This window comes from Buteo buteo, chromosome 7 (assembly GCF_964188355.1).
Source record: "Buteo buteo chromosome 7, bButBut1.hap1.1, whole genome shotgun sequence".
Classification (NCBI taxonomy): domain Eukaryota; kingdom Metazoa; phylum Chordata; class Aves; order Accipitriformes; family Accipitridae; genus Buteo; species Buteo buteo.
Genome location: NC_134177.1, coordinates 7572741 through 7586190, shown reverse-complemented (window position 1 = coordinate 7586190; position 13450 = coordinate 7572741). Strand labels below are relative to the sequence as shown.

The window sequence follows — 13450 nt, the reverse complement described above, 5'->3', positions numbered from 1 at the left end:
ACGGGACTGATAAAATTTGTGTTGTTGCCTTCATCTTTCACATTTTAAATACTGTTGGCTGACAGAAATAAAGTGTAGTGTCATGCTTGGTTTACCTAAATCGTTTATTTTGTAACTAATAAAAGTAAACAATTACCAGATACTGTATATATAGAGATATATAGATATATGGCCACAAATAAACTATAGTAGAAAGTTATTTTGGTTTTGATAAAGTTAAGAAAAGCACATAAAATCATATTTCATTAATATCTTGTTTTATGGCCATCAATATTTTTGTATTTTTTTGTTTTGTTTCATCAACATAGCAAAATACAATCTTCCTATTAAACAATAATTATCAGATGGCAGACAATTCTTTTTATTGGTTTACATTGGCAGGTCACAGTCTAAAAGCACAACCACATCAGGCAGAAATTGCACACAGACCGCCCTGGATTTTGAAGACTATTTTTTATGCTTCTACTAAAAGAGCTTAATTTAAAACTGGGGACTGTAACACACACTAATTAAATACATAGGTTTCTTTTTCTTTTTTAATAGCTAAATAAAATGACTGAAATTGCAGTACTTTATTTTGCTTTCAGCTTCAGTATTAACGTTTGTGCTTGATGCTAGCAAACACGCTTTGAACTTCCTAGCAATCGTGTATGAAAGTTCGATCACCCAGATAAAACCCAGATGATTTTTTTTTCCCATCACAGAATACTGCAGATTTATTTCAATTAGGCCTGTTCCTTGGCTTTTTTTGGGGTGTTAGTATTTGCATTTTTAAGTTATTCCTGAAAAATAAGGGAGATTCGCATGTAATACTATGACATCATACAGTCACAATGTCAGTATTTCTGTAAAGAAATGGTTGTAGGTGGGACTGGCCCATAAATATGCAGTTGTATTAGTTGTAGAAGGCATGCTCATGTCTTCAAAAACCAGACTGGTCTTAAGATATTACTCTTTATTTGAGACAGTTACCATTACTTCATTAAAAAATGACAAAACAGCAATAAACATTTTAGCTCTTTAATGAGCAAAGATCAGGTCTCTTAGCATTGGAATAATATTCGTTATCCAGATTATCTTTATTTCACTCAGTGACCAGTAATATGGCCAAGAAGTACAAAGTAATTTTCCATCAAGTAGTATACAATTTTTGTGTGTAATAAGCTTTCATTCTTGAAAAAGAGTAACTGAAAAGAAATGTTTCTGTTACTGCAGTTAGTTTGTCAGAGAAAGTTCTTCGCATTATCTTACAAACTATCAAAATTGCTAGTAATTTGAAAAAATGTAAAAAAAAATCACATAACTTTAGTCTAATAGAAATATAGTACAGGTAAGAGAGAAAGTATTTATCAGGGATGTGCTCTTAAGTCCATCTCAATTATTTCTTTTATATAAATGTACATCTGATTACATATACAAACATTTTGAAAGGACCGTGGTATATAATTACTGGAAAGCAACAGGGGAATGAAAAATTTCTTGTGTTTTTAGAACATTCATTTCAAATCACACAAACGTATGTAGTATTCCGATTTTAAAATTTCCAGTTGTTGGCTCTCTCCCCGTTCTTACATACCCTCTTTTTCTACACTGTTGCCATCTGGGCTAGAGAATTCATTCGAATGGCAAAGCTAATGTATAGCAAAAAGGGAATTAACTTTATATTAAAGTATTGTAAGTAAACTTTGTAACATGCAACATGAGTTTAAACAATAAACTGAAAGGTGTAATCAGAGCGGTAATAATGGGGCATTTTTATATTGCAAAATATCATTGCAAGTAAATTTTTGGACACACTTTACCTTGCCAATTTGAACTAAATATATTGTAACTAAATCACAGCAAATTATAAAACCTTCATCAAAGGAGATTCCATTAAAGTTATAGTTATGTTAAAGTTAGAAATTACTTAGGTGGAAAGGAAAAAGAAGATTAATAATACAGATTTTTTTGTCTGGGATTCATATCAGCGAGGGTTCACCACTGTATACCTAGAATGCCATAAATACCTTTAAGAACTGTTGCAATTCCTTCTATTTCTGAAGCTACCATGAAATATTTTACTGTAATTACTTTTGCCCCTTTAAAAAACTTCTTTAGGTTGTGCCAATTGATGGAGAAAGCTTCTATTAAAAACTCCAATGGGATGAGAAGAATTTTAATTACGGCTTAATCAGCAGCACAGCCACCAAGCATATAAATTATCATGCACATCGTGCTAAAAATATCCAGTTTCCTTTATTCCCACAACTTTTATACTGACAGCACTTATGTGATAATGTTGTACCTGCCAGGCTGTAAAACTTCTTTGACTGGCAGATTTCAGCATGAGCCCCTTTCTAAGGCCTTAACAGCATTGGTGCTTTGTGTACTTATTCAAATATGTAAATATGGTCTACACAAGAAAACAGGTCCAAATAAAAATTGGTGAAAATTATCTGACATTCCATTAGTGTGTCCCTTGTGCATATTTATAGGTTTTTAAAATTTTCAGTCATAGTTCTTTCCTGTTTGTGTTGCACATGCCTAATTCCATTATGTAACTTAAATCTTCAAAAAATTAATACTTGAATGTGAATGAAAAAGTATCATTCAGGACAACTGCTTCAAGCAATTGCAAACAGTTGGGTTTTTTGTTTTTTCTTTTGTTTGTTTTGTTTGTTTGTTTCTTAAGTTCATTTGATATATGTACAATTCATTTTTTTCAAAACCCCAAAAGTTCTTGATATGTATATTCACATAATATTCCTCCATATTTAAATAGTAAGAGTCTTGTAGGTTGAAAGCCAAGTAATCTTCAGTAATATCACCTACTGTAATCCATCAAAAAATAAAGTTTGTTTCATCTTGTCTGGCTATACCCTGGTTGTTGAGTGTGAATGGGGGTGGGGATGAGGATGGGGCAGAGTATTGTTCTGTCCTCCGGTAAATGTATTGAATGTGTGTAGGGGTTGAATCCCTGGTATAGTGTTGGGGATCATTGTGATGGTGTTGGGTGTCATTAAGGGAATATCATCAGGAGACCTTCTCATAGCTAGCGTGTAGTCTGGGGGACAGGCGGTCCTGAGAACCACCTCATGTGGATGGATGGACTCACATTCATGATCCAAGTCAGTGTGCTTCATTTGGAGGGACATTATCTCCTCTTCTTGTGCATGGGTAAGATCATTGGTAGTAGTACGTTGTGGGCTACATCTCCTATGAACATCATGTCTCCGCTTGTCTTTTTTGTAGTACAATGCTGCAAAGGCCAAAATGTTCAGGAACAGCAAAGATGCACCAACTGCAATAGTAACACTCAATTCTGTTGAATAGTCCCTTTGATCCACCGAAAACGGGCTTGGCTGTTGTTTGGGATCATCTTGTTTGGCTGTAGGAAAGGCTGAAGTAACAGAAACAGAATTTTTCCTTGTTGGTCTGAAAGTATTATCAGTCGATGGCACTTTAGTTGTGGTAGAGGTATACTGTGAAATGTCGTTAAGATTGTGCAGATGAGGTACCAGTTCCAACCAAAGGTTCACTTTGTTGGCCCTATAATGTTCTTTAACTCGTGGTTTTAATCCAATGTGAAGATACAGTTGGTCTTTCTGAGAATATCTGGTCCATGCTACTTCTTCAAAACGGTTTGGTTTTGTATGGATGAATTTTGTATCTTGCGGCACTGGTTGATTTGGGTCGCTAAAAAAAAATAATCTCCAATGTTACAAAGTATTTCAAAAGGAATTATAAAATTAACATAATTAAGATTTTATACCTAATGTTTAAATCTGCCTTTGGACAGAGCAGAATGCTATTTCCTAAAATTAGAGGCCTTAATAATCTTGATTAGAAACAGCATTATGCAAATGAACCCTTCTTTTACATAGACTTCAGTAACTTCCCTAGTTCCCCAAAACGCTAGTAGCTCTCACACTGAATTCTTTTGCTGCTGAGGACAGGCTGCCAGCAATGCGGTAGTGCGGACAAACATCTATGAGAGACCAGTGTGAGAGGACATCAGGCTTAGCTTTTCTTTTTTAGTACCGTAAAACTCATGAAGCTCAGCATTTCAGTTCATATGCAGTTATCCGTGGCCTTCCAGAGGTGAAAGACCACGGCAGGGAGTAACTCAGTATAACACACAGTGACTCAGAGCCCAATGCCCAAAAGTAGAAAAGTGTTTTGAACAACCAGTGAGAGAAGAATTAATGAAAACTATAAAACTTTTCAAGTTTAAAGTCACATATTTTATGGTCAGAAGTGTCAATTTTAAAAAAACAAACACATTATTAAAATAAGCTGTATTATATTTGATGCAATATTTATGTAATTTTCTGTCTCATGGGATGAAAATATTGTTGGTGCTGGGGTAAAGTCAGTTACTAGTGTAACCATTTTTAACTATACACATATGTTAAATGCTCGGTTTTGCACTGTCCTGGGGATCCCTCAATTATTTTTGTGTTCAAAGTATTTTTTTAATTTCTTCACTCAGAATGTTCACAAAGATAATTTTTCCCTCTATTTGCTAGAATGTGTAAGTGTGCTGAGGGACATTACAATAAACATAAATATCCAACCCAAATCTTAATCTCTTATTCATCCTGCAAGCACAGAGGCATTCCCAAGGGAGATAACCGAGGGAAAGCACTGCATCATTATATCCTGAGTTTGTATACGAGACTATTCATTATCTGGTACTCACCCAGTTTTTGCAAAGTTTGTCCAGTAAGTCATCACCACCGCACTTAGCATGACATCATTTTTGGAGAAATTACAAGGAAATAATTCAGTAGGACCAATCATGGGGATTCCTAGTACGTAAGGAACCTCATCTCCATGGGCTGCATCTGCCCATGCAGGTACCTGATCTGTCTGGCAATGATGGTAGAAGGCATAGAAATATGTAGGCGATCCAAAATTTGAGTGAAGATCTGCTGTAGCCACAGCTGGTGCAACCCACTGGTGATCAGTAAACAAAGCCAGCAGTGTTTTCCTTCTGGTCTCAGGGTTGTGTCGATCTGCCCAGTCCGTGTACATAAATTTAATAGTTTCCCTCAATATATCTTTGCCTTCAGGATATCCGTATAAGTTATCGACAAAATTAGAAACGGCAAAGTCAAAATCACTAGCTGATATGCCATCTTCGCTATCCACGATATTTTCAACAAATTTTAACCCTTCCCCTTGGTTAACTCCCAACATGATGTCGTAATTGAGGAATTCTCCTTGTTCCATCAGTATCTGAGGATCATCTGGTATCACATCGCCATCAATTACTGGTCCAAAGGCTATATGGTATCTTGCTGGTTGAATGTCCTGGTCGACAAGTTCTCTATAAGGCTTCTTCTGTAGACATTCTACCAATTCTACAGTGTCTGACATGTTGCAACCAACTTTTGTAGCCAACATCCTGGCGTATTTTGCAGGCTGAAAACTAACTGCCCAGCTGGAGAGAGCTGTTCCGCTTTGAGCTATTGCTCTTTGAAAAAGTCCTGTGGGGAGAAATATTTAAAAACTACTGAAGTGACCTTGAAACAGCTACATACTTGAAAGATTCAAAGGAGTTCTTTGAAACAATAGAAAACTTTTAGAGAAGAGATACTTGAATCTTAATAGTACTTAATACACAAGATGGTGAGATCTGACTGTCATTGTACCTATAGGTAATGTATACAAAACAAATGCAATATGCGCAGAAATTGAAGCAAATGATTCTACCTCAATGTAGTCCAGCTGAGGAACAGATTTTCAAAAGAAACTCAAGAAGAATAAGAAGTGGTGTTACCTTATGTAGGATAACACTGTTAGCTTGAAAGAAATTCCTAAAGTTAAAGCAATTTATAGGTTGGAGGAAAAGCCAACAAGTCTCTGAAATGGACTGAATTTCTGGATATTGTTCAAGCCATCAGCAGCATGCGTGCATACAACTGTGTCAAATAAACCTACTATACTGCTTTTTAATGTTTTGTTTGGGATTAAACTTGGTTTGAGAGGTGCAGTGCTTTTGAATTGTATATCACAGCAAAAGTTTACATTCTGGAGTAACAGATGAGAAGGTACTAGGCAGCTATTAAATTTATAAGTGTCTAAGAGTCAAGATCCTTTCTTGTAAGGAGCCTTTTTAATGAAGGTTTACAGTGATCACACTTACATAAAAAGGGAAATGATATATTTTACACTATTTAGCCTTGTAATTCAGAGATTTAAACATATGTTCAGTTATTCATTTAGGGGAGAGAGAGAGTATGATCTGGCGCTGCATATAGACTTGTAGCAAATCCCAAAGACTTCAGTGCAATTAATTTGAATTTATGCTGATTTAACTAGCACTCTGGACCAGGAATTCTACTCATAGAAATAACAAAATATGTTTAAATTGACATTTTCCTCTCCCTTCTGTAAGCATCTTTGAGCAAATCATGGATGAAAGCCTTACTCCCTTGCAGTCAATGAATCAATCGAATTTTTTTGCTCTTGATTCTAATGCAATCGAAATTCCACCCTTGTTCCGATACTTCTTGTGCTCCCTTTGTGTTGGGGCTTTGCCTTTTCCCGCTCCCTTTGGGGAGGGTAGTTCAGGTTCTGAAAGAGATTTTGAGTCTGAACTTTGAGCAAAGTAATGCTCATCTCTAATCTTGGAAACCTAGACTGTATTTAGGTAATTGTGACCTTTCTGGTTTTTTTGCATTTTCATGGAAGTGCATCCAGTTCATTTCAGTAGCACATCTTCTGCACTAATTACTAGCAAATATTTTATACTGGCGCCTACCTCCTATAGCTCACTGTGGGTGATACAAAAAGGTCTATAGCATACGTAAGTTATGCTGATTTAAGATCTATGGGTCAAAATTTGGTTTTAGTTATGCTGATAGGCACCTGGGGTAATTCACTGACTTTGGTAGAGTCGTTTAGGGACTGGAAGTGACATCTGGCCTCCCTCAATTTTGCTAAGAATGTATCTTTGGTCCAATGCTTGATGAATAGCTGGATACTCCCACTAAAGGAACTGGAGTGAAGATGCTCAGCTTACCTCAGAATTTTATTCCAATAATGCAAAAGATGGCTTTTACTTTGATAAGTAACATATTTCTATTGATAAAAAACTTCCATAGCCTCTAAATCAAGTCAGAGACATGCCTTTACAGCCTCTATTGCAGTACCAGACCCTGTACGCTCAGAAGTTAGTTGGAATCAGTTGCTGGCAGGAAACATTTTACAAGCTTCTGAGGAATTTTAAAATCATTCTAGACTGTATTAGGTCCAAATCCAAAAGTCTTAAAATCAGATAGGTGTAGGGACTGAAATACGTAAACTCAAGCCTCTCCTTAAATTTATGAGAACTCATATCCAAGATATTATTTCCTTGTAAGATATGAGTAAAAAATATGAAAGAACTTGAGCTATAAAGCAGGTAAAAATATATTTGCATGTTTACAAGGTCAGATATTGAGCTGGTGTAAATCATCTCAAAGTCAGTGGAATTACCGCAGAGGATCCAGGCATTGTAATAAATGTAACTAAACGACAAAATGGAATTTTCACAAAGATGTATTTCATGATACTTAATAATGTTTCTTTTTTGCATATTGTGTAAATCTATTTTTATTGCTTTATTACATATCTCTGAACAAGGACAGAAAGTGTAAGCTATGTATTAAGAAAATGCTGATATAAACACTATGGCTTGCTAAGTGATTAAATGTTGGGTTAAGTAAAAGTGGTTGTTCTCTGGCCATAAAGTTATCTTAGGAAATGAAACTAAACATCCCTCCTTCTGCTGAAGAATGCTTACGGAAATATTCCTCCTCTGAAACCATTTGGTGAAAAATGAACAACAGTATGAAAAATGATTTTCATTCTGTCACATAATTCCTGGCAGAAATTGGTACCACACAGGATGGAAAACTACATTTTTATCTGATAATGTGTATGATTATTACAGCTTATGGGCTTCAGACTGATGGAAAGAAGATTTAAATGTTCAATGGACCATATAACTTTGTAACTCCTATTCAAAGTCTTACCAGAGTAAATAATAATAATAATTTGCATATATTCGTCTACATTTTCAGAGCACCTTCTAAAGATGGGTGCTGTTCTGCCCACTTGCAGATGGGCAGCTCTGAACAGCACCATCTTGAAATAGGCTGAATGCTTCCTCTCAACTACCACGGGATCCTTTCAAAGGGAAATGAAGGAAGCAGAGAGCATCCGAATTTACAGCTTATGAAAGAGACTGGTTAATAATGTGAAACAAAAGATTTTTTGAAAATGTTAAGATATTTGAAAATGTTTGAAAACTTGAAATAACTTCTCTTATTTGAAGCTGACCAATTTTGATTTGAACACTTGTTTTTTAATGGCAGGTCTAACCATCCCCAAATGAAACATAAAATACATGGGGGTGTGGCACATTGTTCTGTTTAATCCAAATTTCAATAAAGCATATTTTTGCTTTCTTATAAAAGAAATCCTCAAACATTTACTTTTACAATTGCATTTTAAGTATACATCCGTAAGCCCTCTCCAGTCCCTTCCCGAATCCTTTGATCTGCCATGTCGGCAAATTACTGCATCAGTTTCCTCAAACAAATTCTGCTCCTGGCAGAATTCTGGCCATGTGTTAGAATATGACAGGGTAAAATTTGCTGATAAGAGGCAACACATGTCTGTCCAGATATTGTAAATGTGGCATTTCGCATTAATGTCATGTTACATCAAGATCAAGATTAAGATCAAGTAAGAGTTAGGGGAAGATAAACCAGGTCTCCTCATTCAACCTTATGCTAAATCCTCTATGACAAAAGTTATTTTTGTGAGTTCTGATGGAAAAAGAGGGTGCAGAGTGACCCTCAGATTACAGCGTAATGAGATGATGCTTACATCTCGTTCTTATAGGCCAGTTTATAAATATGTCCTATTTAACTGCACGTAGTTATGGAAAAAAGGATTACATTAAAAATCAAACTGTGGAAATAGACTAAAATTTAAACCACAGTCTATTTTCCACTAGAGTTTTCTTGTAAAAGCTATATTTTTATCTCATTTAAAATAGTGTAAGGGCCTGATCTAAAGAATCTGTCACTTCCGTTGACCTCAGCGGGCTCTGCATCATGACTTTGGGTAAATGCAGCTCTTTTAATGTCAGTGGAATTATTTTTTTATGACTGGCCAATTAGTCCCCCATGGAGATACAGCAATATAAATTAGTGGAGGATTGAATGCACAGGGCACAGTGTGGTGTCCCTGGTAAAACTAAACAATACGGATAAAAATGTGTGAAAACAGTGAGACAAAAGTAATGTGATCAATATGCAATAGCCATGCAAATGAGAGAAACTTTGTGGAACTGTGGTGCAAAACTCATAGGAAAAAAAAAATTGGGGGCCTCAAACAGCATGTTTTTAATTTCCTGCTGTCTGCCTCAACTAGAGAGAAAAGGTGTTAGTTATGGAATAGGAAAAAACATATAGAAGAAAATCCATTTGCAACTTGGATGCTTTGACAATTTTGGATCATGCATGCAGAACATTCAACTATTCTTTCATTAGATGACAGCAAGTGAAGTTCATGCACTTTCAGACAAAAGATTTCTGAACTAGATACGTGTATCCTTCACAGAAAATAATAGTTTTAAGCATTTCAGCTGTTAGCCTGAAAAGAGAAACTGTGTCATTTTAGTTTTCTTTAAATTCTGCTCCTCATGAGAAACTAAACATGCCTTTCATGACAGTCTGAATATAGACGACCTCATCTACTGTGAGCATGACTGACTGCTCTTCCAAAAGGGACACCCTTAGGTAGGAAAGAAAAGAGACAAAAATGATGCACTGAGAAAATGCTGTTCAGAAGTCTGCTATAAAGTGTTTCTACAAAGCTCCATAGGAAAAAGAAGAAAGTGACCAAAATTTAAACATGCACAGAAGAGCTGAGGGAGAAGGTGGCTTGTACAGCCTTTAAAAACTTTGCTTAATATTGAGCTGAACTCAACAGTTCATAGGAACAAAGAGAATATACAGAGCATCACATAGTACTAATGGCAGTGGCATGCAGACACCAAAATTGTCAAAATTTGCAACCTGCATAATACCTTTGGTTGAATTGCTCCAACGGTTACCTTCAGAATAATGGGATAAAGTCAACAGATTGACGCATGAACCGCCTGCACCAGATCCAAAAACAGTTATTCTTAATGGGTCACCACCAAAGAACCCAATATTTTCACTAGTCCATCGCAAAGCTTGAATTAGATCAAGGAGGCCATAGTTTCCTTTTGCTGCTTGGTCCCCAGTGCTCAAAAATCCTGTGAAGGTAAATGAAAAAAGAAAGGGTTAGCAAGTGCTTTTCTGCATAATACTGTTGCAATCTTCTAAGTAAGATTTCAGAAGTCTATGCCATTAAATATTATGCACCTACATAATCTTCCATATTCACTGGACAACAATTTGCAATTTTGCACTCTTCCTGAAACAAATTATTTAGTATTCACTCTTTTGGCCATGATATATTAATGTGGGGAAGATGAACATACATCCCAGGCAAAATACTCGTCTAAGTCTTAACGGGGCACAATGTATTACTCCCAAAGACTTCATGGTGATTGTACCAAGTTTAAGAGTAAAGGTTTACCAAACAGATATGCTGCAGTCATTTTTTTAAGTGATTTGGTCAACTGTGTATTGCACTTCTGTACTTAGATGCCGGCCAAGAGCTTTGCGCACGCCGGAGAGGCAACGGTTACACTTCTCTGTAGACTGTGTTTGCTTATGTCCCAGCAACACACTCTCTTTTCCTCTTTTCTCCCCCCAGAAATGCAGTTTATGTCACAGGACAAGGTGGGTTGAACAATGTGAGCAGCTCTCCGCTCCCTGAGGTCCAACCCACAGTCATTAACCTGAGTTAATTGAATCTGCATTAAATGGATAAAGAGAATTTAAGCTGTTCCCATGACCCCTTAACATCAAAAAGATAAGAGCTCAGCGGTAATCCAGAGAGCACAAGAATTGCTCCCTTTTACTCATACTGGAAGAAAAATGGTGGAACTTGTCAGGTGCAGGAACGACTGTTTTACACTTTACTCCCAGCAGTACCCTCATATTCAGTATCGCTGTTACTCTTGTCATTCGAGCCTACTGACTCTAAAAGGTGGACAATTAAAAACTTTGAAGAAAGTCTCTATTGGTAGAAGACGTTGCTTTGCTTTTGGATCCCATTTGTTGACATTTCCAATTTTCTCAGCTTAATAAACAAATGTTTAAATAATACCAGCATTATGAAGTAGCCCAGCACCTCCATTTGCATACCAAACTCATTTAATGCTCACTAAATCGACAGTTTAACTGTTTTTCAGTACATGCTTTGTAGAGAAATGCAACCATCACAACAATTATTTCCACATTAATTAGATATTTGTGGGTCTTCTAGTCTCGTCAAAGTTCTACCGATTTTACTCTCTTGAGTGCAGACAGCCTACTCAAAAGAAGTTTACAGTAGTTTTTCAGACAAATGGCTCTCAAAGGAGTCCTACTGTTTCATTATGACAATAAAAGCAGCTTTCGAGACATTTCTAAGACGACAGGCACGTGTGCATACACATATATAAAGTAAGGATTTAACAAGAATACAGATAGGTGCACGCATGTACCTATATTCATGTATATAATGAACATGTCATTCATTACTTTATTATTATTCTGATTTGACTTCCAATGGCGAGTTTACATTTGGTATTCTGTCGTATGTGTAGACATTTATACTAACAGACCTTCTTTGCTGTAAACTGCACTGAAAGCTAATTGGCCTCGCTGCCTCCGTAGTTGAGCTATGCTCCGTTTAGGGCGAGCAGCTTGCTTTGTGTAGGTCAATTCTGATTTTTGTTACCATGGAGAGGGAACAGGAAAGTGGCATAAGGTGCCAGGCCAGCAATTCTCCCACTTCCAGACCTAATGTACCAAGTCTAATGGGCATACTTCATTCACTGTAGCCATAGTAAATTGTTGCTCTGATACTAGACTTTAAAATAACCACTGTTCTACAACTAAAACCTGCCACATTTACTACTTAACTGCATCAAAAAGCAAAGTAGCATCACTACCACAGAAGAAAATAGCACCTTGATACTCAGGGAAAGCCCAGAAAGGAAGTCATAAATGTAATTAATTCATTCTCATTTTACTACTACAGCTCAGTAGTGAGTTGAGATGAATATGATGTTGTTTTAATCTGCTTCACTCTCTTTTGTTTTCTTCTGTGTAGCCAGAGGGGCTGGTGTTCAGGCCTATGTGAAAGGATGGCCCCAGTAAAATCCTTCCTGCACAGAAGCACGCATTCCTGTCTTCACACTCCAGTAAAATGTTGTCCCCCATAAATAGTTTTTAAGGACACGGAGAGATGATGTCTTTTAATCTATGACAGCAAATCTAATGAAAGTTCCCTAACTAGTCTCACTGCCTTTGTCAGCCTGCTTGGAGTTGAGGGATGGTACCAGTGACTGTAACAAAATTAAAATGTAGGAATTTACGGGAACTACAGGATCCTGTGGCTGCACATGCTGCGAAAGTCCTCCCCTTTCTTTGCATAAGTATACGACTGACAAATCAGTTCATCATACTAAGCACATAAGTGACTGCGCTGATTCAAGGGATTAGAGGAACAACTGACAGTGGCGGTCCTCGAAACACAGACAGCAAGCAGAAGAGAGCAGTTACCGAAATTGTGCCCTAAACAAGTCCCTCTTTGCTTTTTTCCCTTTCCCTGGCTTGCAGATTCCCTGAGCCTGGACAGGATCTGCTCTCAGCAGAGCTGCAGCATTGGTTCAAAAAGATCCTGTAGATTTCACAAAGTGATTCCAAGGCATTTATCAGGCAAATAGGTGGTAGGGTTATAGCTGAGGTACACTGATTGCCCTGAAGGAAAACAAATGCTAAAACTCAAAGTTTCTGAAAAAGTTGTTTTCTATACTCTGTATAATGTGCAGCAAAGTGGGAAGCAAATAAGTCTCTGCCTGGAAAACCAACAGATAAAAATTATAGGTAAAGCCTTAGGGCAATCCCCTGCTGTTAAATGAGTTCACATCAAGCCCCGAAGCTTGATGGGGAAATGGGAAATCCTTGGGAAACTATAAAAGAATCCTTGCAAAAAGGATCTTAAAAAGAGAGCAAAAGAGGAAATGTCTCCTGTTGCTAAAAGTAGACATCAGGAACCTTGCATTCAGTTCAGGAAATGTGCCAGAAGGGGGAGCTTTCAGTTTATTTTAAAAAAAAAAAAAAAAAAAAAAAAAAGGGGGGGGGAGAAAAAAGGAAGTATTAGTAATATCCTCCTCATTCATCTATATTAGACAAATTATGACTTGTGTCCAGAGCAACAGCTCTGATGCAAAAGAAATATCTCATGCTTCCTCAGCAAGAACCACATTGGCTGACTTCCATATCTACACAAGATGGATGATTATTGATGTTGACTTTCATGA

The 13450-nt window shown here is 36.8% G+C and overlaps 1 protein-coding gene across 7 annotated transcripts in view; it reads right to left on the bottom strand.

Moving 5' to 3' along the window:
- Positions 1-2771: 2771 nt before the first annotated feature.
- NLGN1 (neuroligin 1) overlaps positions 2772-13450 on the bottom strand; it is a 316082-nt gene continuing 305403 nt past the window's right edge. For 4 of the 7 annotated variants that reach the window (XM_075031403.1, XM_075031406.1, XM_075031408.1 and 1 more), the window contains 3 exons: positions 10100-10285; positions 4685-5474; positions 2772-3678 (listed from right to left, as the gene is read on the bottom strand). In XM_075031403.1, coding sequence (XP_074887504.1) covers positions 2856-3678; positions 4685-5474; positions 10100-10285 — 1799 coding nt within the window. In that variant the 3' untranslated portion in view covers positions 2772-2855. Of the gene's footprint in view, positions 3679-4684; positions 5475-10072; positions 10286-13450 lie in introns of all 7 variants that reach the window. The other 3 variants (XM_075031405.1, XM_075031404.1, XM_075031407.1) reach the window with 1 other exon arrangement.